At 48.0% G+C, this 24,088-nt stretch overlaps 1 protein-coding gene across 1 annotated transcript in view; it reads left to right on the top strand.

Annotated features, from left to right (window-relative positions):
* LOC140188982 (pyruvate carboxylase, mitochondrial-like) overlaps window positions 1-24,088 on the top strand; it is a 1,128,593-nt gene that overhangs the window by 129,359 nt on the left and 975,146 nt on the right. Inside the window, 1 exon segment of the mRNA XM_072245643.1 lies at window positions 7,337-7,488. Within this exon segment, the coding sequence (XP_072101744.1) occupies window positions 7,337-7,488 (152 nt within the window).

Raw genomic sequence — 24,088 nt, 5'->3', positions numbered from 1 at the left:
TACAAAGGTCTTTCACGTACTGTGTCATTCTATCCCTGTAAGCCCCAGGCTCCCCGCAACCTGTAATTACCCCATGATATAACTTCAGTAATGTCTGCCTAATACATGGTGGGGCCACCGCGACTCTGACCTCCCCGTATGCCCAGCTCCCATCTGGTCCCACCTTTGCTCCCTTTCTCCGCCACCTCTCCTTCTTTTCTGCCTCCACCTCTTCATATAATTTAACTGAACTGGCTTCTGTCGTTTCCTCCTGCACACTTGCAATTTCAATTGCTTCTTGTCCTCTGCTGCCTTATTCGCAGTAATGTCTGCCCTCGGAGGGACTGGAAAAGCTTTCTGTTCCGGAGACAAGCCATTCAGGATTGTTGCAGGGCCCGCCATTATGCGATGCAGTCTCGGCCTGGTCTTAAGCCTGTTGTTACTGGATATGATCCACTGGGCTTTACTGGCCATATAGGCGAGTTAGTGGTGGCTGCAGTCTCTGTGAGTATCCCCAGGTGTTTTTGTTCCTTCACTATACCCTGGACAGCTGCCAGAGCATCAGTTTTTATAGGGTTCTGCTTATGGGGTTTATACAGACCCTCCTCTATTTTAACTGGGTTTATCTTTACGCGACCACAATCTTGCTTGTCTCTAGCCCACACTGCTGGGAACTGCTGACAAAGTAACCGACCTGGCTGTAGTCTCTGGTGATCAGGGCAGCTGCGACTATGCTAGCCAGGTTGTGTATTCTGTTGGTTGTATGCATTCGCTGCCCCTGACTTGTCCATATTATTTCTCCTTTTTCCGAATGTAAAACAACTCCTGCTTCCCTTAGGATGTCTATTCCAAGGATCGTGCCCTCGATATTTGGACAGATCCAGAAATACACTGGAAGCTGCTCCCCCGATTTTGAGTATTTGTGACTCGCTTCTTTCTGCTTTTACTGTTTTCCCTGCTACACCTTGAATATAAATGGCCCGTCCGGTTGTTGGCAAGGGTAGGTCTGTTATCGATACTGATGACTCTGTGTCCACTAACATACTGCATTGCTGTTCCCCTAACAATGCTGTTGTGTACATCCACGGGTCACCAGTGCTGGCAGTGGGGGCTGCCGCCACATCTTTTTCTGACCTAGCTCTTCGATCTGATCGACAGTCAGATTGGTCAGACTGGGCACCGATGGGGTGAGAGATTGTGTGTCTGCTGTGACGTTCACCTGTTTTTCTTTCCTCTGTTTTGGACACTGTCTCCAACCGTGTCCCAAATGGCCACACCTGGAGCACATCAACTCCTTTGCCCTCCCACGTCGATTCCAGCAATTCCTTGCTTCGTGCCCTAGCTGCCGGCAAACAAAACAAACTCTCTGGGACAACACAGCAGCTGCATCCACTATGGCCACTTTGCGATCTCTCTTGCATTTTCTTCGGTCTATCTCACTGGCCCACGAAACTATCGCAGAGTAGGTTGACCCCACCGTTATGCCTAAATCTAAAACTTCCTGGTGGGCTGAGCTCAGGCCTTCCTTCAGCATTTTCAGGAAGACTGGGTGGACCCTCCCTGGATTATCCAACCTGGAATACTCCTCATATGCTCTTATTTACGTTCTGCATAATCCATGGCCGTCTCATCAGTTTTTTGAATCACTGCCATTATCGTTCCCCAGTTAGTCTCACCTCCCCCCACAGTTGCTGCCTCACTTCCCCTTTTAAAAGAGTGATATCTTTCTTCATTGCTGGCATTCCCGATAGTTACCCAGGTACCATCCTGCACCCCTGGGCCATCCTGTCCCACGTTCCTCGGGCACTTTGCTTTTACCATCACGTGTATATCTTTAGGATGTATCTGGTGAATCTCAACCGATAGATGCCATCCTGGCAGAAATATCTGGGTAAAACCTCTCCCTGAAATACCTCCACACGAATTCCCACACTACGCAAAATATAAGAGATGGGCACCAGTTAAACAGCACATACTTAAAACTGCAGAGTACGTACTCTGCAATCTGCCACTTTTGAGCACCTGAGCTCATGGTTCCTGCTGTATTCCTTTGCATCACACTTTCAAAATGTATACACTAAAATGTAGCACCTCCACTCTGGCATCCCGAAACGTCGGTAACCACCCTTCACAACTGGTGGCTCAGTCTCACCAAGTTAACACGCAAAGTTTCCTCACTTGCAAAAAACACACACCACTTTTATATCTACCAGTTCAGCTCTCCGCATTCATAATACCTTGTGTTCCTGTGTACCACCGACCCAAACAGATCCAACTGTGAGTGCTATTTTAGAAAGTACTCACCCACTTAGACTGCTAAGATTGCTGGCCACATGATGGGTCATGAAGGTATCCCACTCCTGACACCAGATGTTGTTGCATGAATGAAATCACTGGAGAGAGTTACTAGTAAGTACAAAGAAACTTCTTTATTCAACGAAACAAGGTACAGCAGGCTTCATAGGGAGACGCTTTTGGTGGAAAGGTCTGCTGGCCCAATGTGGGGCTCGATATTTATTTGCTAAACACAAAAGGACAATTCCATATTTACAAAGTATAGATAATGCTTTCTTTGAAACTACATGCGAACTTCATATCCATCCCACAGATGCCAGCATCGTCTGTGGACTGGGATTCAGAGCTTCTAGGAAATGCATTGTTCCAAATTAAATTCACAATACATTGTCAAGGAACAGAAGACTGGTAGTCAAAACCATTTGCTAAATGTAAATGACCTAAACCCAAAAATCACTCTAACAAGGGAAGAGAAGTGAGTGGAGTTACGATTACAAGGGAGAAGTTGCCCAAAAAGCTGAAAGACCTAAGTCACCTGGACCAGATGAACAGCAGCCTAGGGTTCTGAAAGAGGTAGCAATAGACATTGTGGAGGCATTAGTAATGATGTTTCAAAAATCATTGGACTCTGGTATGGTGCCAGAGGACTGGAAAATTGCAAATGCCACTCCACTCTTTAAGAAAGGAAATTATAGACTGACCTTAGTGGTTGGGAAGATGTTGGACACAATTGTTAAGGATGAGGTTGTGGAGTACTTGGTGACACAGGACAAGGGAGGAGAAAGTCAGCATGGTTTCCTTAACAGAAAATTTTGTCTGATGAGCCTGTTGGAATTCTTTGAGGAGATTACAAGTAGGATAAATAAAGGGGATGCAGTGGAGGTTGTATATTTGGAGCTTCAGAAGGCCTTTGACAAGGTGCCACACATGAGGCTGGTTACCAAGTTAAGAGCCCATGGTATTACAGGAAAGTTACTGGCATGGTCAGAGCATTGGCTGATTGGTAGGAGGCAGCGAGTGGGAATAAAAGGACCCTTTTCTGGTTGGCTGCCAGTGACTAGTGGTATTCCACAGGGGTCGGTGTTGGGACTGCTTCTTTTTATGCTGTATTTCAATGATTTAGATGATGGAATAGATGGCTTTGTTGCCAAGTTTGCAGACGATATGAAGATTGGTGGATGGGCAGGTAGTGTTGCAGAAGGACAGACAGATACAGAGAATGTGCAAGAGAGTGGCAAATGGAATACAATGTTGGAAAATGCATGGTCGTGCGCTTTGGTAGTAGAAGTAAATGTGCAGACTGTTTTTTTAAATGGGGACTAAATCCAAAAAATCTGAGATAGAAAGGGACTTGGGTGTCCTTGTGTTGAACACCCTAAAGGTTAACGTGCAGGTTGACTTGTTGAGGAAGGCAAATGCAAGAGGACTAGAATACAAGAGCAGGGATGTGCTGCTGAGGCTTTATAAGGCACTGGTGAGACCTCACCTTGATTATTGTGAATAGTTTTGGGCTCCTCATCTATGATGAGATGTGCTGGCACTGGAGAAGGTTCAGAGGAGGTTTACGAGGATGATTCCAGGAATGAAAGGGTTATCATATGAGGAACGTTTGATGGCTCTGGGTCTGTACTTGCAGGAATTTAGAAGGATGAGGGGGATCTCATTGAAACCTTTCGAATGTTGGAAGGCCTAGACAAAGTAGATGTGGAAAGGATGTTTCCCATGGTCGGGAGTCTAGGACAAGAGGGCACAGCCTCAGGATAGAGGGGTGTCCGTTTAAAACAGAGCTGTGGAGAAATTTCTTGAGCCAGAGGGTGGTGAATTTGTGGAATTTGTTACCTCAGGCATCTGTGGCGGCTAGGTCGTTGGGTATATTTAAGATGAAAATTGAGAGATTCTTGATTGGGCACAGCCACGGGGAGAAGGCTGGGGAGTGGGGCTGAGGAGGGCAAAAAAGGATCAGCCATGATCGAATGGGGGAGCAGACTCAATGGGTCAAACGGCCTAATTCTGCTCCTATGTGTTACGGTCTAAATATACCAAATGACTTGGCTTCTACTGCCGTCTGTGGCATTGAATTCCACAGACTCACCACTCTCTCGCTTTTGAAATTACTTCTCATCTTTCTTCTATTCTAAGGCTGCACTCTCCCACTATAGGAAGCATCCTCTCCGTACCTACTCTATTTTAGGCCTTTCAATGTTTAATAGCATTCAATAAGCTTCCCCCTCGTTCTTCTAAACTCCAGCGAGTACAGGCCCAGAGCCATCAAACACTTCACATGATAAACACTCGTCCTGCTCAACCGCCTTCTCCAACATCTTGAGCAAGGTCTCCCAGAAAGGCAGTGCGGCTTCCGTGCTGAACGTGGGACCGCGGACATGATTTTTGCTGCGCGCCAACTCCAGGAAAAATGCCAGGAGCAATACAGCGACCTCTTCGTGACCTTTGTCGATCTAACCAAGGCTTTCGATACGGTCAGCAGAGAAGGCTTGTGGAAGATCATGGAGAAGTTTGGCTGCCCCAGCAAGTTCATCACAATCGTCCGGCAGTTCCACGACGGTATGATGGTGAAAGTTCTGGATGACGGTGACGAGTCAGAGGCCTTCCCAGTGACAAATGGCGTCAAACAAGGCTGTGTTCTTGCCTGGACTCTGTTCAGTATGGTATTCTCTGCCATGCTGACAGATGCCTTCCGTAACTACGAAGAAGGAATCCACGTCAGGTACAGGACTGACGGCAGGTTGTTCAACCTTAGGCGCCTGCAGGCAGTTACAAAGGTGCGAGAGACTGTCATCAGAGACTTCTTGTTTGCTGATGACTGCGCACTCAACGCCAGCACAGAGCAGGAGATGCAGCGTGAAATGGACTGCTTCTCACAAGCCTGCGACAACTTCGGTATCACTATCAGCACCAAAAAAGACCAACGTTATGTACCAGCCTGCCCCAGGAAAGCCATACCAGGAGCCGTGCATCACGGTGAAGGGTCAGAACCTCCAGGCAGTCGACAACTTCACCTACCTGGGCAGCATACTCTCTCGCGCAGTGAACATAGACGCTGAGGTCAACAACAGGATTGCCAAAGCCAGCGCCGCCTTTGGGAGACTCCGTGAGCACGTCTGGGAGCGGAGAGGACTCAGCCTTACCACCAAGCTGAAGGTCTACTGTGCAGTGGTCCTTACCACCCTCCTTTACGCCAGCGAGACCTGGACTGTCTACAACAGACACACCAAACAGCTCAACCACTTTCACCTGAGCTGTCTCCGCAGACTCCTCCACATCAGGTGGCAGGACAAAGTCCCCGACACGGAAATCCTGGAATGAGCTGGGCTCTGCAGCGTCTACACCCTCCTGCTGAAAGCCCAAGCCAGGTGGGCTGGACATGTGGTCAGAATGCCAGACAGCCGATTGCCTAAGCAGCTGCTGTACGGAGAACTGTGTCAGGGCAAGCGCTCAGTCGGGGGGCAGAAGAAACGTTACAAAGACTGCCTGAAAGCGTCCCTCAAAGGCCTGGGTGTCGACATCAACACATGGGAGACGCTTGCCCTCGACCGTCCAGCTTGGCGCAGCAAGATCACCACAGGAGCCCGTGCAGCTGAAGTCAGGCGCATCATCGAGGCGCAACGAAAGCGTGCTGTGCGCAAGGCCCGAGCAGCATCCACTGCCACGACAGCACCCACCCACTTATGTCCCACATGTGGGCGAGCCTTCAGGGCCCGGATTGGCCTCATCACAGCCACCAGTCTCCCATTTGACTTTGAAGCCATGGTCACCTTCGACTACGAAGGACGAACAACAACAACAGCATTCAATAAGCTTCCCCCTCATTCTTCTAAACTCCAGCGAGTACAGGCCCAGAGCCATCAAACACTCTTCACATGATAAACCTCTCGTTCCTGGAATTATTCTCATGCACCTCCTCTGGACCGTCTCCAGTGCCAGCACATCGCTTCTTAGATAAGGATCCCAAAAGGAGAGTTAGATCAGCCGGGGTCAGATTGGATAGCCCTGCAGCCTAGAGGGGCCGAATGCCTGCAGCTGCTCCTGTATTGTTAAGTTGCTGCCATCTCTCAAGCCGACCCATGTCAGTAATGGTAAGGGAAGCTGATGTTACATTTATCTCCCACATCAAAACCACAGTCCAAGAGCAAGCACAGCACCCCCACTCCTCCCCCCTGTGAAACTTTACCTGAGCGTTTCATACTGATTGTAGTTCTACCTCTCAATTCAATCCATCATGTTAGGTTGAGAAATTCATCTTGTGTTTAAATCCTCCGGTGACCTTGTCCTTTCCTGTCTGTGTGCAGACAGGATTCCCCAATTCTGCCCTCTACAAAATTCACAGTTTCAGTCGCTGTCCCATTGGCCTTGGCCCTGGGCCTTAAACGAAATAATTCTCTCCTGGAACATCTCCACCTCTGTTTCTTCCTTCAAGGGAGGGGTTCCCAACCTTTTTTATGCCATGGATCTGTACTATGAACTGAGGGGTCCATGGACCCATGATGACTTGAGCCCAGTTATCACTCTCGGGGTAAGGACTGCGACATGCCTGCCATCACGTACAAGCACTGAATGGAGAGGTATTTCTTGGGAGTCCCAGTTTGAGCAGAAAGGTTTGTTTTGATTGATGAAGTCAATGGGATGAAAAAGAGGCGATGCACTGTGGGTATAATTGCTTTCTGAACTGGCTAACTCAGTCAAAACAGGCCAAATCTCCCTGCTGGCTGGGGTCAAGCAAAGATTTATCACAGCCACAGTTCCTTGGGACAAAATCTCACCAGCTCCCACAGTTTTGTCCACCTTTGATCCTGCTAATACAGTCCTGTTCAAAAGTTTTTGGCACGTAGCTATAGCTAAGGTGCCTAAATCCTTTGCACAGTACTGAAGTAATTTTATGTCGCAGACTAACGGATGCCTTTACTTTACAGTGAGATTGTGTACAGGAGTGAGCCAGTCGAGCGTCCAGAGTGATATAGCATGTCTCCATTCTGGCAGGATCACCCTGCCTTCATACTACAACATCACACAGCTGACTTTCTGACTGATGGTTGGATCTCTGCAGGTGATAGGTACGGGAACGTGATCCACTTGTACGAGAGGGACTGCTCCATCCAGCGGCGCCACCAGAAGGTAGTGGAGATCGCACCTGCTGCCCAGCTGGACCAACAACTGAGGGACCGGCTCACCTCCGACGCCGTCAAACTGGCCAAACGGGTAAGGGCTGGTGATTCAGCGTCTTATAGATGTTCAAAGGTTACCGCCTCTGTGCTACAGCTGCCCGATCTGCTCCCTTGCAGTTCCAGTGATTGGCTTTATTTCAATTCTTGGGTCCTTTCTGTTTCGAATTTTCCCTCTCTCCCTGCATCTGTACAGGATTTCCCGCTGTCCCCTGGTTTGAAAGTTGAAAGAACATTTATCATTAAAATATGTCTGCAATACACTACTTTGTAAAAGTCTTAGGTGCGTGCATAGAGCCAGGGTGGCTAGGACTTTTGCACAGTACTGTGTAATTATATGTATTGCACTGTACTGCTGCCACGAAAAAAACATTTCATGACATATGTGAGTGATGATAAACCTGATTCTGATCTGGGTCCTTATTGTGGACTGAGAGTGGGAAGGGGGCAGGGAGAGGGGAATCATGGTTGGGAAAAGCGGAAGGGAGAGGGGAGGGAGCGGGAAGCACCAGAGAGACATTCTGTAATGATCAATAAACCAATTGTTTGGAATCAAATGACCTTGCCTGGTGTCTCAGGGCTGGGTGTGTCTGTACCCACCCCGGACACTCCTTCTCTGCCACCTGTCCCTCACCCCTCCCACAGAGCCCCACCCTCACCATTCCCAACATCCTTTACTCCCGCCAGATTTACAAACTCGCTCTCCGCTCCACATCGACAAATACAGGACTGTGCAAAAGTCTCAGGCACCCTAGCTGTGTATACTGTATGTACGTGCCTCAAGGCTTTTGCACAGGGTCTCTGAGTTTCACAACTCACAATGTGTCAGCAGACTGGGTTTACACTGTAAACTGTAACTTAATGATTTGTTTGTGGAGAAAACATTTGCATTAATCAACTTTGATGCATTTTGGCTCAGCCCACATTAATCAACACTGCAGTGACAGTGGGCAGTCTGAGCCACAGAGAGCCCACTCATCACATGGTACTGATAGACACAGCACACCTCCACTGTCAGAGAGACGAAGCATTCAGCCCGTCATACAGATGCTGATCAGTGGCCATCCATTTGTATGTATCCCATCTCCCGATGTGCCAAGGCAGTTCAAATGTTCATCCGGAGAATCAGAGTTTATTCTCCCTAACATTCGGCGTGAAATTTGTTGTTTTATGGCAACAGACAAATACAATACTGTGCAGAAATCTGAGGCACCCTAGCTATATATACGTGGCTAAGATTTTTGCTCAGTACTGTAGTTACTCAGTTGGTTGTCATTTGCACAATGGTTGCTTGGCCAGAGTGCAGTCTTTCATTGACTCCCTTTGGTTTACTGTGTATGTGTGCAAGAAACTGAATCTCAGGGTTGTACATATGGTGACATGTATGTACTTTGATAATAAAGAGTCAACATATTGGGCCGAGACGCTCACCTTCTGAATCAACATAACATGAAGGAGCCTACTGAAGTGCAGGTAGATGGCATTCACGGCCCAACCCTCACCAAGTCCCTCTGTCACTGCCTTAAAAAACTCGATCTTGTTTGTTCGGCATGACCTAGCCTGCTGACTGTCCCGAAGCAGGATGCACCTTTCCAAAAATGCATAAATTCTCAGCCTCACAACGAGTTGACTGTGGACCATTGCACTGCAGCCTCTCTCCCACCACTGCCCACGGCCCTGTATTTGAGCTGCATCGTGCTTGCTCAATACCCTTACCCACTTGCCCATCCTCTGGGCTTTCCCCTCCCTCCCCCTTTTCTTTCTCCCTGGGCCTCCTGCCCCATGATCCTCTCATATCCCTTTTGCCAATCACCTGTCCAGCTCTTGGCTCCATCCCTCCCCCTCCTGTCTTCTCCTATCATTTCGGATCTCCAACTCCCCCTCCCACTTTCAAATCTCTTACTAGCTCTCCTTCAGTTAGTCCTGACGAAGGGTCTCGGCCTGAAACGTCGGCCGTACCTCTTCCTATAGATGCTACCTGGCCTGCTGCGTTCACCAGCAACTTTTATGTGTGTTGCTTGAAATTCCAGCATCTGCAGATTTCCTTGTGTGAGCATTAATGATTAGCTTTTTTCAAAGATTCGAAGTTCAAAGTGAATTTATTATCAAAGTACATATACGTCACCATATACAACTGCGAGATTCATCTTCCTGCAGGCATAGTTAGTAAATCCAAGAAGCATAATAGAATAAGGAAAGGAAGCTTGTGCAAGGTTTAGGAAGCTAAAATCAAACTTAGGGGCATTGATCTTGTGGATAGAAACCATAGAAAAACTACAGCACAGAAACAGGCCTTTTGGCCCTTCTTGGCTGTGCCGAACCACTTTCTGCCTAGTCCCACTGATCTGCACACGGACCATATCCCTCCATACACCTCCCATCCATGTACCTGTCCAATTTATTCTTAAATGTTAATAAAGAACCTGCATTTACCACCTCGTCTAGCAGCCCCCCCTAATGTTCCCTTTAAACTTTTCTCCCCTCACCCTTAACCCATGTCCTCTGGTTTTTTTCTCCCCTTGCCTCAGTGGAAAAAGCCTGCTTGCATTCTCTGTATCTATACCCATCATAATTTTATATGCCTCTATCAAATCTCCCCTCACACTTCTACGCTCCAGGGAATAAAGTCCTAACCTATTCAACCTTTCTCTGTAACTGAGTTTCTCAAGTCCCGGCAACATGGTTGTAAATCTTCTCTGCACTCTTTAAACCTTATTAATATCCTTCCTGTAATTTGGTGAGCAAAACTGAACACAAGACTCCAGATTCGGCCTCACCAATGCCTTATACAACCTCATCATAACATTCCAGCTCTTATATTCAATACTTTGATTAATAAAGGTCAATGTACCAAAAGCTCTCTTTACGACCTTATCTACCTGTGACGCCACTTTTAGGGAATTTTGTATCTGTATTCCCAGATCTCTCTGTTCTACTGCACTCCTCACTGCCTTACCATTTACCCTGTATGTTCTACCTTGGTTTGTCCTTCCAAAGTGCAATACCTCACACTTGTCTGTATTAAACTCCATCTGCCATTTTTCAACCCATTTTTCCAGCTGGTCCAAATCTCTCTGCAAGCTTTGAAAACCTTCCTCACTGCCCACTACATCTCCAATCTTTGTATCATCAGCAAATTTGCTGATCCAATTTACCACACTATCATCCAGATCATTAATATAGATGACAAATAACAATGGACCCAGCACTGATCCCTGTGGCACACCACTAGTCACAGGCCTCCACTCAGAGAAGCAGTTCTCTACTACCACTCTTTGGCTTCTTCCATTGAGCCAATGTCTAATCCAATTTACTACCTCTCCATGTATACCTAGCGACTGAATTTTCCTAACTAACCTCTCATGCGGAACCTTGTTGAAGGCCTTACTGAAGTCCTTGTAGACAACATCCACTGCCTTCCCTTCATCCACTTTCCTGGTAACCTCCTCAAAAAACTCCAATAGATTGGTCAAACATGACCTACCACGCACAAAGCCATGTTGACTCTCCCTAATAAGTCCCTATCTATCCAAATGCTTGTAGATTCTGTCTCTTAGTACTCCCTCCAATAACTTACCCACTACCGATGTCAAATTTACCGGCCTATAATTTCCCGGATTACTTTTCGATCCTTTTTTAAACAACGGAACAACTTGAGCCATTCTCCAATCCTCCGGCACCTCACCCGTAGACACTGACATTTTAAATATATCTGCCAGGGCCCCTGCAATTTCAACACTAGTCTCCTTCAAGGTCCGAGGGAATACCCTGTAGGGTCCTGGGGATTTATCCACTTTAATTTGCCTCAAGATAGCAAGGACCTCCTCCTTTTCAATCTGTACAGTTTCCATGATCTCACTACTTATTTCCCTTAATTCCATAGACTTCATGCCAGTTTCCTTAGTAAATACAGACGCAAAAACCCCATTTAAGATCTCCCCCATTTCTTTTGGTTCCGCACATAGCCGACCACTCTGATCTTCAAGAGGACCAATTTTATCCCTTACAATCCTTTTACCGTTAATATACTTGTAAAAAGCTCTTTGGATTATCTTTCACTTTGACTGCCAAGGCAACCTCATGTCTTCTTTCAGCCCTCCTGATTTCCTTCTTCAGTATTTTCTTGCACTTTTTATACTCCTCAAGCACCTTATTTACTCCCTGTTTTCTATACATGTCATACAACTCTCTCTTCTTCTTTATCAGAGTTGCAATGTCCCTTGAGAACCAAGGTTCCTTATTACTTTTCACTTTGCCTTTAATCTTGACAGGAACATACGAGCTCTGCACTCTCAAAATTTCTCTTTTGAAGGCCTCCCACTTACCGATCACATCCTTGCCAGAGAACGACCTGTCCCAATCCACGCTTTTTAGATCCTTTCTCATTTCAAATTTGGCCTTCTTCCAGTTTAGAACCTCAGAGAATAGTCAGAGGCTTTTTCCCAGGGCTGAAATGGCTAGCACAAGAGGGCACAGTTTTAAGGTGCTTGGAAGTAGGTACAGAGGAGATGTCAGGGGTAAGTATTTTATGCAGAGAGTGGTGAGTGCGTGGAATGGGCTACTGGCGGCAGTGGTGGTGGAGGCGGATACGATAGGGTCTTTTAAGAGACTCCTGGATGGGTACATGGAGCTTAGAAAAATAGAGGGCTATGGGTAACCCTAGGTAATTTCTGAAGTAAGTACCTGTTCGACACAACATTGTGGGCCGAAGGGCTGTATTGTGCTGTAGGTTTTCTATGTTTCTAATCACACCCGACAGGACGGACTAACAACCAGTGTGCAAAAGAAAAGAAACGGTGCCAATACAAAAGAAAAATAAATAAATACATAATAATAAATAAATAAATAAGCAATAAATACCGAGAACATGAGATGAAGAGTCCTTGAAAGTGAGTCCATTGGATTGGGAACATTTCAATAATGGGACAAGTGAAGTTGAGTGAGGTTATCCCCTCTGGTTCAGGAGTCTGATGGTTGAGGGGTAATAACTGTTCCTGAACCTGGTGGTGTGGGACCTGAGGCTCCTGTACCTCCTTCCCGATGGAATCAGTTCAGAGTTGAGGTTATCCTCACTGGTTCAGGAGCCTGATGGTTGAGGGGTAATAACTGTTCCTGAACCTGGTGGTGTGAGTCCTGAGGCCTCTGTACTTTCTTCCTGATGGCAGCAGTGAGAAGAGAGCATGTCCTGGGTGGTGGGGGTCCCTGATGATGGATGCTGATTTCCAGTGACAATGCTTCATGTAGATGTTCTCAATGGTGGGGAGGGCTTTACCCGTGATGGACAGGGCCGTATACAGTACCTTTTATGAGATTTTCCATTCAAGGCCATTAGTTTTTCCATACCAGTCCATGATGCAACCAGTCAATACTCTCTTCAGCACCGATCTATAGAAGTTTATCAAAGTTTTAAGTGTTATGCAGAATCTTCACAATGCTGCCATGCTTTCTCTGTAATCTCACTTTTGTGCTGGGCCCAGAATAGGACCTCTGAAGTAAGAACATCGAAGAATTTAAAGTTGCTGACCATCTCCACCTCTGTTTCCTCGATGAGGACTGGCTCATCGACCTCTGGTTTCCTCCTCCTGAAGTCAACAATCCTTGGTCTTGTGACATTGAGTGAGAGGTTGTTATTGTGGCACCACTCAACCAGATTTTCAATCTCACTCCTGTATGCCAATTTCTCACCACCTTTGATTCAGCCAATGACGTGGTGTTGTCATCAAACTTAAATATAGCATTGGAGCTGTGCTTAGCCACACAGTCATAAGTTAAGCTCACAGCATTGTGGTGTACCTGTGCTGATGGAGATCGTGGAGGCAATGTTGTTGCTAATCCGAACTGACAGGGGTCTGCAAGTGAGGAAATTGAGGATCCAATCGCACAAGGAGGTATTGAGGCTAAGATCTTGGAGTTTATTGATTAGTTTTGAGGGGATGAAAGTATTGAATGTTGAGCTGTAGTTGATAAAGAGCATCCTGATGCATGCAACTTTGGTGTCAAGATGTACCAGGGTTGAGTGTAGAGCTGCTGTGAACCTGTTGTGCCAGTCGGCAAGTTGGAACAGATCCAAATTGCTTCTCAAGCAGATGTTGATATGTTTCATCACCACCCTTTCAAAACACTTCATCACTATAAGTGCTACTGGATGATAGTCATTGAGGCAGGTCACCACAGTCTTCTTAGGCACCGGTATAATTGAAGCCTGCTTGAAGCAGGTGGGTACCTCGGACTGCTGAAGTAACAGGGTAAAGATCTCAGTGAGCACTCCAGCCAAGTAATCAGCACTGGTCTTTAATATTTGGTCAGGTACCCCATCTGGGCTGATGCTTTCTGTGGGTTCACAATCCTAAAATATGGCTCTCATGTCGGCCTCAGAGACTGAAATCTCTGTGGGCTTGTGGGAGCTCGTGAAGGTTCCAACATGTTTTGACAGCCAAAGTGAGGCATTGAGCTCATCTGGCAGTGAAGTCCTGTTGTCGCCAATGTTGTGTGCTTTCACTTTGTAGGAAGTGATAATATTTTACTCCCGCCATAGCTGCCGAGCTTCCTTCAGTGATTCAAGTTTAGTCCAGAATTGCCACTTCACCCGTGAGATGGCTTTCCAGAGATCGTACCTGGATCTCTTGATTCCAGCCCTGAACGCCTCTGATCTGGCCCTCAGCAGACTGCGGAGCTCATAGTTCATTCAGGGCTTCTGGCTGGGGAAGACTGAGTGATTTTGTGGGCGCACACTGGCCAACAACCAGCTTTCGTGTGCATTGAAACATACAGTGAAATGCGTATCAAACGATCAAGGATTGTTCCAGCACCAGCTCACTAATCCACACCCGTGCATCTTTGGAATGTGGGAGGAAACTGGAGCACTGGGAGGAAACCCACGGCATCAGTGCCTTCCATGCTCGCTTTGACTGTAGGAACATGGAGGAACCTTTGCAAACTCCCATAGAACGTAGAAGCTCCTTATGGTGGTGGGAATTAAATCCCGATATTATAGCCAGCTCTGTAATAGTTTCACTTCATTGATTGAGATGCAGTGTGGAGCAGGCCCTTCTGCCCTTCGAGTCATGCTGCCCAGCAATTCCCAATTTAATCCTCGCCTAATCCGGGACAGTTTACAGTTAACCTCCTCACCGGTACGTCTTTGGACTGTGGGAGGAGATCGGAGCACCCGGAGGAAACCCGTGCAGCCACAAGCACCTTACAGGCAGCGGCAGGAATTGAACCCAGGTCACTGGTACTGTAAAGCTACCATGACTTAGTGATCACGGCTTGACCTCATTTACCTGCCCATTAAAATCCTGGCTTGCAAATGCCTTTCTGTCCAAAATTAAACAATGAATTGAGTTAGTTGGCCTCCACGTTTCTGGAAAAGGTCTCAACTTTTCAAACAACTGTCATGTTTTTCTGAGTTTCTCCCCTGAAAGTCCTGACTCTGATTTTCTTTTGTCCCCTAATCTCCAATTATTTAGCAGCAGGGAAACGTTCTCCCATGAAATCTTTTCATGTTCTGACAAGTCCCACTTGGCCTTCTGTACTGCAGAGAATATGAGCCTGCATGATGCAATGTGCTCTGCTAATCTAATCTCCAGAGCCACAGTATCTGTGCTGCATGTCTTACAAAGCCAGTCGATCCCTGTTAAAGTGCACAGTTTGGCAGGAGTACTGTAAAGAGTTGCTGAGAAACTTCCTCTGTATTCTAACAGTACTGGGTGAGCCTACATCTGGGTCAGTCTGCAAACTGAGACTAAACAGTCTCCACAGAGACTAAAGCAGGTCAACACAACTGGTGCAACTGCGAGTAAGAAAATAAAAATGGCTTGCAGGGACAACATTCATCCTCCTAAGCTTGTTTTATTGTAATTCCACACTTTCTCAATAATCTCACCCAAAGAATCTCTCAATCTTAGTACCAGCGTACTGGAACGGGTTGTGTACACAGTCCGCTGAAGAGAGTGCAGGTCGACGGTAGGGAATGTCACACTGTCAGCAGAGAAAACACTGCCCAGTCGGGCTTTTAAGTTTAGACGGGGTAAGTTTAAAGCCAAGTTGAGAGGCAAGCTTTTTTATGCAGACAGGGGTCGGTGCCTGGAATGGTTTATTTGGGTAGTGGTGGAAGCAGGCAATTTGGTGAATTTTAAGATAGACACATGAAATGGAGAAATGCGGACAATACACAGAGTCGTTTGTTGTGTGCTGTATCGTAGCTTTCCATGACCATAATTGTTCTTGGCATATTTTTGTAGAGAAGCCATTGCCTTCTTCTGGGCAGTGTCTTTACACGACGGGTGTCCCCAGCCATTACCAATACTCTTCAGAGGTTGTCTGCCTGGTGTCTGTGGTCACATAACCAGGACTTGTGATCTGCACCGGCTGCTCATACGACCATCCACCACCTGCTTCCACGGCTTCACGTTACCCTGATCGGGGGCTAAGCAGGTGCTACACCTTGCCCAAGGGTGACCTGCAGGCTAGCGGAGGGAAGGAGCACCTTATACCTCCTTTGGTAGAGACGTATCTCCACCCTGCCAACCCACAATACGCAGGAGGAGGATTTTACTATAAATTTACCCCCTGTCCAAAATGCTTGGGGCCAGAAGTGTTTCAGATTTTGGAATATATAATTCCACACAGCAGCTTGGGATCGCCATCATTTCCGGCTCTGAATTTATGTGCTACTGATAAGCAGTCTTTGTCTTACACTTCAAAATGGTTCCACCTAGTATCAAAGAATGTGTACGGTATACAATCTGAAATTCTTACTCTTCACAGGCATCCTCAAAGAATGAATGACAAATATGTTAGGGCCCCAAAGCCCCCCTGTCCCCTCCCACACAGGCAGCCGCAAGGCATCACCCTCTCCCCCACCTGCCTCAGCAGCAGGGTCAGGCCCTACCACACGCCATGCAGGCAACAGCCAAGTCCCAAAGAGACCACGACCAAAGTCCATCAGAAAAACCACTGTTCACTGTAGCACTTCGATATCTCACTGACGAGAGAGAGAGAGAGAGAGAGAGAGAGAGGCATTGCTCATGCCACAGCCAGAGGGAGACCAACAGCACACTGTTTCGATGTCACACTCATTTCGACAGTAGTGGACCTTGCTGTTTCAATGTTCCGATCTCCTGTCAGTGACACCGGCGTGGAATTGGGTCGACCACAGGGCCGCACCCTGAGGCCAACGTCTTCCAGGCAGCTCCTGGAGGTATCGAAAACACTAAGCTGCTCGACGAGCTCCGAGAGCTGGAACTCAGTGCCATGTAGAACGGCAGTTTAATTGTAGCTGTAGATCAGAGGCTCCAGTAGGACTCCACCCATCTTGAAAAGAGATATTAAAGAGGAGAATTTAAACTGATCCACAGATGAACTCAAAGAAATTACCCTCTGGCGCCATCTTTAGTCCTTTTGTCCTTGTTCATAACATGTACAGTACTCTGCAAAAGGCTGAGCTGAGGTACATGTAGGTGCCTAAGACTTTTGCACAGTACTGTATTCGTCAACATGGAGTGGTGAGCGAGTTTGTAAATCTGGCGGGAGCAAAGGGTGTTGGGAATGGCGAGGGTGGAGAGCCGCAGGAGGGATGTGGGACAGGGGGCAGAGAAGTGCCAAGGGTTGGGGGTGGTGCGGGTGCAGACCCAGGCAAGGTCAATTGGTTTATTCCAAACAATTGGTTTGTTGATCATTACAGAATGCAGCTTGGAAACAGGCCATTCGGCCCAGCTCATCCATGCTGACCAGTGTGCATCCACTCACATTAAACCCATGTCCCTGCACCTGGACTGCAGCCTTCTCTGCCTGTGCAGTCCAAGTGGTTTTAGTGACACTTCTTAAATTCTAAGTTTTTCCTCTGAGCTAAATTTGGCAAGAACATGGCTGAGGGAAGACCTGAAAGAGGCCATTAAGAGGTCCAGATAGGATAGACAGCCCGAATCTTTTCTCCAGGGTAGAAATGCCCAACACCAGAGAACATGAGGAGCGAAGTTTAAGGGTAATTTGAGGGTCAAGATTATCTCTTAAACAGTGAGTGGGAGGTGCCCAGAACAGGTTCCCAGGGGTAGTCATGGAAACTGACAGTGCAGTAGAGTTCGAGGCATTTAGATAGACACATAGACATTGTAGAAGTGGACGGACGTGAATGGTCAGTCAGAATCAGGTTTAATATCACTGGCAAATTTGTTGTTTTGCAACAGCAGCACATTGCAATACAGAATAAAATCTGAATTACAGTAAATATATAAAGGTTGTGAAGAAGTGTTGATGGGTTCATTGTCCATTCAAAATCTGATGGCCAAGGGGGAAGAAACTATTCCTGAAATGTTGTGTGTGTGCCATCAGGCTCCTGTACCTCCTCCCTGGTGGTAGCAATGAGAAGAGGGCATGTCCTGGGTGACATAGACACCTCTTCAACAAAGAAAAGTCTTTTACTCCTGGTCCTGGCAGTGCCTAGCCCAATTTTGTACGCCCCTATCAGGTTTCCTGTTGTCTCTGCTGCTCCAAGTAAACCAAACCCAGCCAACCTAGTCTCGTCGAGCCATAGAGCATTCTTCCCTGAGGATCGTCACCTCACCATGGTGGGGAGGCTTGTGAGTTCCTAAGATCCTTGTCTGGCACTTACCTGCTGGTGGGGTCACCCAAGGCAGTAACGTCAAGGGCGAGGACCCAGACAAAGGGCGATCCAACCAAGACCTGACTGGAAGAGCTGTGGAAGGCGATGACACATCAGAATGGCAGTGTGTGGAGGAAGGCTGCAGCAGTGAAGGGTCCCCAGTCATCTTGCACTGCATGCCATTGGACGTTGACCCCGATCTGTCGAGGGCTGTGTGGTGGCTGCCTGTTCGTCGGCCTCCACACGTAAAGCAAAGTCACGCACAGATGATCTATCAGAGGAACATCCCAGGTCGGCTCTACAGCCTCCTGAAGACCCAATAATAGACAACTCCTGAAGAGAGCACCATGCTCGACTCGAATGATCGCACTACTGCTACAGTGGTACAGCACTAAACCAGGCCCATCGGCCCATTTAGTCTGTGCCAACCTGCTTGGCCTAGTCCCATTTACCTGCACCTGGACCCTTCCCAACCACAGAGCGATCCAGACCTCTCTTAAATGTTACAATTGAATCCATATCTACCACTTTCGCTGGAAGCTCGTTCCACACTCACCCCGCTCTCCGATTGAAGAAGATCCCACTCAGATTTTCCTTAAATATTTTGCCTTTCACCCTGAACCCTTTAGCCAGCCTTGGGGGGAAAAAATCTGCAGTTTTCAATCCTCAGGATTGAAATGTTGTATCCCAGGCCCGGAGTTCGGTTTTCTGGTAAAGGAATTAGAAACTGGGGGACCTCGAGCCGGATGGGAGGTACAGAGAGTCAGTACATTAATTTCCGTGGCATTGTTACGTTGATGGATCTGTCCTGGGAAAAGGACACAAGTACCACCACAACGAGGGCACTACAGCGCCTCCAGTTTCTCAGATGTTTACGCGGATTTGGACTGTTATCTCAACTTCGAGAAACTTCTCTCCATGTGTGGTGGAGCGTATACTGACTGGCTGCATCACAGCCTGGTATGGAAACACCAGTGCCCTTGAACGGGAAGTCTACCAAAAGTGGTGGATACGGCCCAGTCCAGTCCATCTCAGGAAAAGGCCTCCCCACCATTGAGTGCAAGGAGTGCTACCACGAGCAAATGGCATCCATTATCAATGACCCCAACCCCCACACCCCCCACATACCCAACCCCCCCACCCCCACACACCCACCCCACACCTCACACCCCCCCACACCTCACACCTCAACACCCCCACATCTCACCACTCACACCCCACACCCCAAACCTCCACACCCCCACCCCACACTCACATCTCACCACTCACACCCCACAGCCCCATCCCACACCCCCACCCCACACCACCCACACCCCAAACCTCCACTCCACCCCCACACCCCAATCCCCATCCACACCCCACACCCTACATCCCACACCCCTACCCCACACCCACATCTCACCACTCACACCCCACAGCCCCATCCCACACCCCCACCCCACACCACCCACACCCCAAACCTCCACCTCACCCCCACACCCCAATCCCCATCCACACCCACACCATAAAACCCCGAAACCCCACACCCACATCTCACCACCCACACCCCCACTGCACACTCCCCACGCCCCAAACCTCCACCCCACCCCCCACACCCCACAGCCCAATCCCCATCCACACCCCCATCCACACCCCACACACCCCACACTCCATAACCATAAAACCCCAAAACCCCACACCCCACATACCCAAACCCCCCACATCTCACCACCCACACCCCACCCCACACCCCAAACCTCCACACCCCCACCCCACACCCACATCTCACCACCCACACCCCCACCCCACACCCCAAACCTCCACACCCACATCTCACCACCCCACACCCCAAACCTCCACCCCACCCCCACACCCCAATCCCCATCCACACCCACACCCCCACACCCCAAACCTCCACCCCACACCCCAATCCCCATCCACACCCCACAACCATAGATCCGCAAAACCCCACACCCCACACCCATCTCCCACACCCCACACACCACATCCCACATCCCACGTCCTCATCCCACACCCCCATCCCACACCCATCCCCCCACACACCCATCCCCCACACACCTATCCCCCCATACACCCACAACCCCCAGCCCCCCACACCCCACCCCTCCACTCCCACACCCCACACCCCACCCCCATACCCCTCAAGCTACCCCACATCCACAAAACCCCAAAGCCCACACCGCTACACCCCCATCCCCACCTCACCCCACATGCATAAAACCCCACACCCTACCCCCACCCCACATCCATAAAGCCCTACACCCCACACCTCCATCCTCACACCCGCACACCCCACAACCCCACCCCCCACACCCCACAAATTTCATGACATATGTGAGTGATGATAAACCTGATTCTGACCTGGGTCTCTGTTGTGGACTGAGAGTGGGAAGGGGGCAGGGAGAGGGGAATCATGGTTGGGAAAAGGGGAAAGGAGAGGGGAGGGAGCAGGAAGCACCAGAGAGACATTCTGTAATGATCAATAAACCAATTGTTTGGAATCAAATAACCTTGCCTGGTGTCTCAGGGCTGGGTGTGTCTGTACCCGCCCCTGACACTCCTTCTCTGCCACCTGTCCCTCACCCCTCCCACGGTGCCCCACTCTCACCATCCCCAACATCCTTTGCTCCCACCAGATTTACAAATGACATATGTGAGTAATGATAAACCTGATTCTGAGAGATATATACAAATGTCTGTGTGTCTGTGTGTGTGTATATATCTCCAAGACCCTTCATCAGGACTTTTGTACAGCATTGTACTTTAATAATAAATTTACTTTGATCTTTTTGTGGTGGCTGGGATGGAGTAGGTTTCAATGTGGTGGAATAAACTGGAGCCAATATACAGTTGCAAGAAAAAGTTTGTGAACCCTTTGCAGTTAGCTGGTTTTCTGCATTAATTACTCAAAATGTGGTCCGATCTTCATCTAATAATAATAGACAAACACAGTTTACCTAAACTAATAACACAAAAACAATTTTACTACTTCTGGTCAATACTGAGTGCAGCATTTAAACAATCATAGTCTAGGTTCAATAGAGTATGTGAACCACTGGGGTAATGCCTTCTACAAAAGCTACTTGGAGTAGGGTGCTCCAATTAATGAATGCTGAAGGAGGTGAAAAGGAACTCAAGGGAAAGAGCAAAAGACCTGCAGAAATCTCTGGAACTTGCTAAAGTCCCTGTTCGTGTATCCACTATAAGAAAAACACTGAACATGAATGGTTTCATAGAAGGACACCATGGAGGAAAGCACACTCAAGAAAGACACCTCAAGTTTGCAAAAGACTACCTGGATGTTCCACAACACTTCTGGGACAATGTTCTGTGGACAGATGAGACAAAAGTTGAACTTCCGAGCAGAAATGCACACCGCTGTTTGCAGGAAAAAGAGCACAGTACATCATCACCAAAATCTAGTCCCAACTGTGAAGCATGGTGGAAGGAGCATCATGGGCATTTTACAGGAGAATGGCATGGTAGCAGAACTTAATAGAAGTTGACAACAGGAATTCTGCAGATGCTGGAAATTCAAGCAACACGCATCAAAGTTGCTGGTGAACGCAGCAGGCCAGGCAGCATCTGTAGGAAGAGGTGCAGTCGACGTTTTGGGCCGAGGCCCTTCGTCAGGACTAACTGAAGGAAGAGTGAGTAAGGGATTTGAAAGTTGGAGAGGGAGGGGGAGATCCAAAATGATAGGAGAAGACAGGAGGGGGAGGGATAGAGCCAAGAGCTGGACAGGTGATAGGCAAAAGGGGATACGAGAGGATCATGGGACAGGAGGTCCGGGAAGAAAGACGGGGGGGGGGGGGACCCAGAGGACGGGCAAGAGGTATATTCAGAGGGACAGAGGGAGAAAAAGGAGAGTGAGAGAAAGAATGTGTGTATAAAAATAAGTAACAGATGGGATACGAGGGGGGAGGTGGGGCCTTAGCGGAAGTTAGAGAAGTCGATGTTCATGCCATCAGGTTGGAAGCTACCCAGACGGAATATAAGGTGTTGTTCCTCCAACCTGAGTGTGGCTTCATCTTTACAGTAGAGGAGGCCGTGGATGGACATGTCAGAATGGGAATGGGATGTGGAATTAAAATGTGTGGCCACTGGGAGATCCTGCTTTCTCTGGCGGACAGAGCGTAGATATTCAGCAAAGCGGTCTCCCAGTCTGCGTCGGGTCTCGCCAATATATAAAAGGCCACATCGGGAGCACCGGACGCAGTATATCACCCCAGTCGACTCACAGGTGAAGTGTTGCCTCACCTGGAAGGACTGTTTGGGGCCCTGAATGGTGGTAAGGGAGGAAGTGTAAGGGCATGTGTAGCACTTGTTCCGCTTACACGGATAAGTGCCAGGAGGGAGATCAGTGGGGAGGGATGGGGGGGACGAATGGACAAGGGAGTTGCGTAGGGAGCGATCCCTTAGGAATGCAGAGAGAGGTGGGGAGGGAAAGATGTGCTTAGTGGTGGGATCCCGTTGGAGGTGGCGGAAGTTACGGAGAATAATATGTTGGACCCGGAGGCTGGTGGGGTGGTAGGTGAGGACCAGGGGAACCCTATTCCCAGTGGGGTGGCAGGAGGATGGAGTGACAGCAGATGTACGTGAAATGGGGGAGATGCGTTTAAGAGCAGAGTTGATAGTGGAGGAAGGGAAGCCCCTTTCTTTAAAAAAGGAAGACATCTCCCTCGTCCTAGAATGAAAAGCCTCATCCTGAGAGCAGATGCGGCGGAGACGGAGGAATTGCGAGAAGGGGATGGCGTTTTTGCAAGAGACAGGGTGAGAAGAGGAATAGTCCAGATAGCTCTGAGAGTCAGTCGGCTTACAGTAGGCATCAGTGGAGAATAGAAGTTGTATGATGCAACAAGACAATGAACCTAAACACAAGAGTAAGTGGTTTAAAAAGAAAAAAAAATTGTTTTGGAATGGCCAAGTCAAGGTCCAGACCTTAACCTAATTGAGATGCTGTGGCCTGACCTGAAGAGGGCTGTTTGTGCAAGGTATCCCAGAAATACTGATGAACTGAAACAGTTTTGTGTGGAGGAATGGACTGAATACCTCTTTGCTGTTGTGCAAGTCTGATCAGCACAACACTGGGTGGAGGCTATTGCCGCTAAAGGAGTTTCCACCAGTTATTAGTTGCAAGAGTTCACATACTTTTTTCATCCTGGACTGTGAATGATTCAACAGTGTGCGTTTAATAAAGACATGAGAAGTACAACTGTTTGTGTGTTATTAGTTTAGGCAGATTGTGTTTGTCTATTATTGTGACTTAGATGAAGATGGGAGCACATTTGATAAGTAATTAATGCAGAAAACCAGGTCATTGCAAAGGGTTCACAATCTTTTCATTGCAGCTGTGTGGCTGGTTGAAGGTCAGGGCAGACTCCACAGGCCAAAGGGCCTGTTACTACACCGTACTCTCAACCTTTATATTTGAAATAATTATTTTTCCAGGTAGCGGCGCATGCTTTTTCTCTGTTAGTGTAAAGGTAATTTGTGGTTTGGATTAGCCTTAAGGTGGTCAGTGCCTTCCCTTAAAACTCTGCACATTTTCTTCTTTATCTGCCTGTCACCTGTTGCTCGCGCTGCTAATACCAGGTGCTGCTCCACTGTGTGTGTTTGTCCAGGCAAGATCGCAGCAGAGTAACTCATTAAAATGTTCATTAAGATTATGCTTAAAAGGATCCAATTAATTTTCAGTTTAATCACAGCACAAAACCAAATTCAAAGTGGAATTTCATTTGAATTTTTGAGTACTTATTTAAGAAAAAAGATTGTATTTTTTTTTATAATATCTCATCTCAAGATGCTCAGCACTCTGAACAGACTGAGGAATTGAAACCTGGTCTGGCGAGTGTGGTGTGTGAATTGACTCCAGCATTGTACAGTTTGTCAGGCAGGCACCTGCCAGTTTCCAGCCAGCCCGTCACCTGCAGCCTATTTAAACCCAGATCTCATCCATAGCCCTTGCATCAGCCAGCCTCAGCCAGTTGTCCCCAGCCTTCAGTTACCCTGTTGCCTTGTTGTGTTCTCTCTT

The sequence above is a fragment of the Mobula birostris genome, chromosome 28, assembly GCF_030028105.1.
Source record: "Mobula birostris isolate sMobBir1 chromosome 28, sMobBir1.hap1, whole genome shotgun sequence".
NCBI lineage: Eukaryota > Metazoa > Chordata > Chondrichthyes > Myliobatiformes > Myliobatidae > Mobula > Mobula birostris.
The sequence above is the reverse complement of the archived record's forward strand: the minus strand, read 5'-3'. Positions and strand labels throughout refer to the sequence as shown.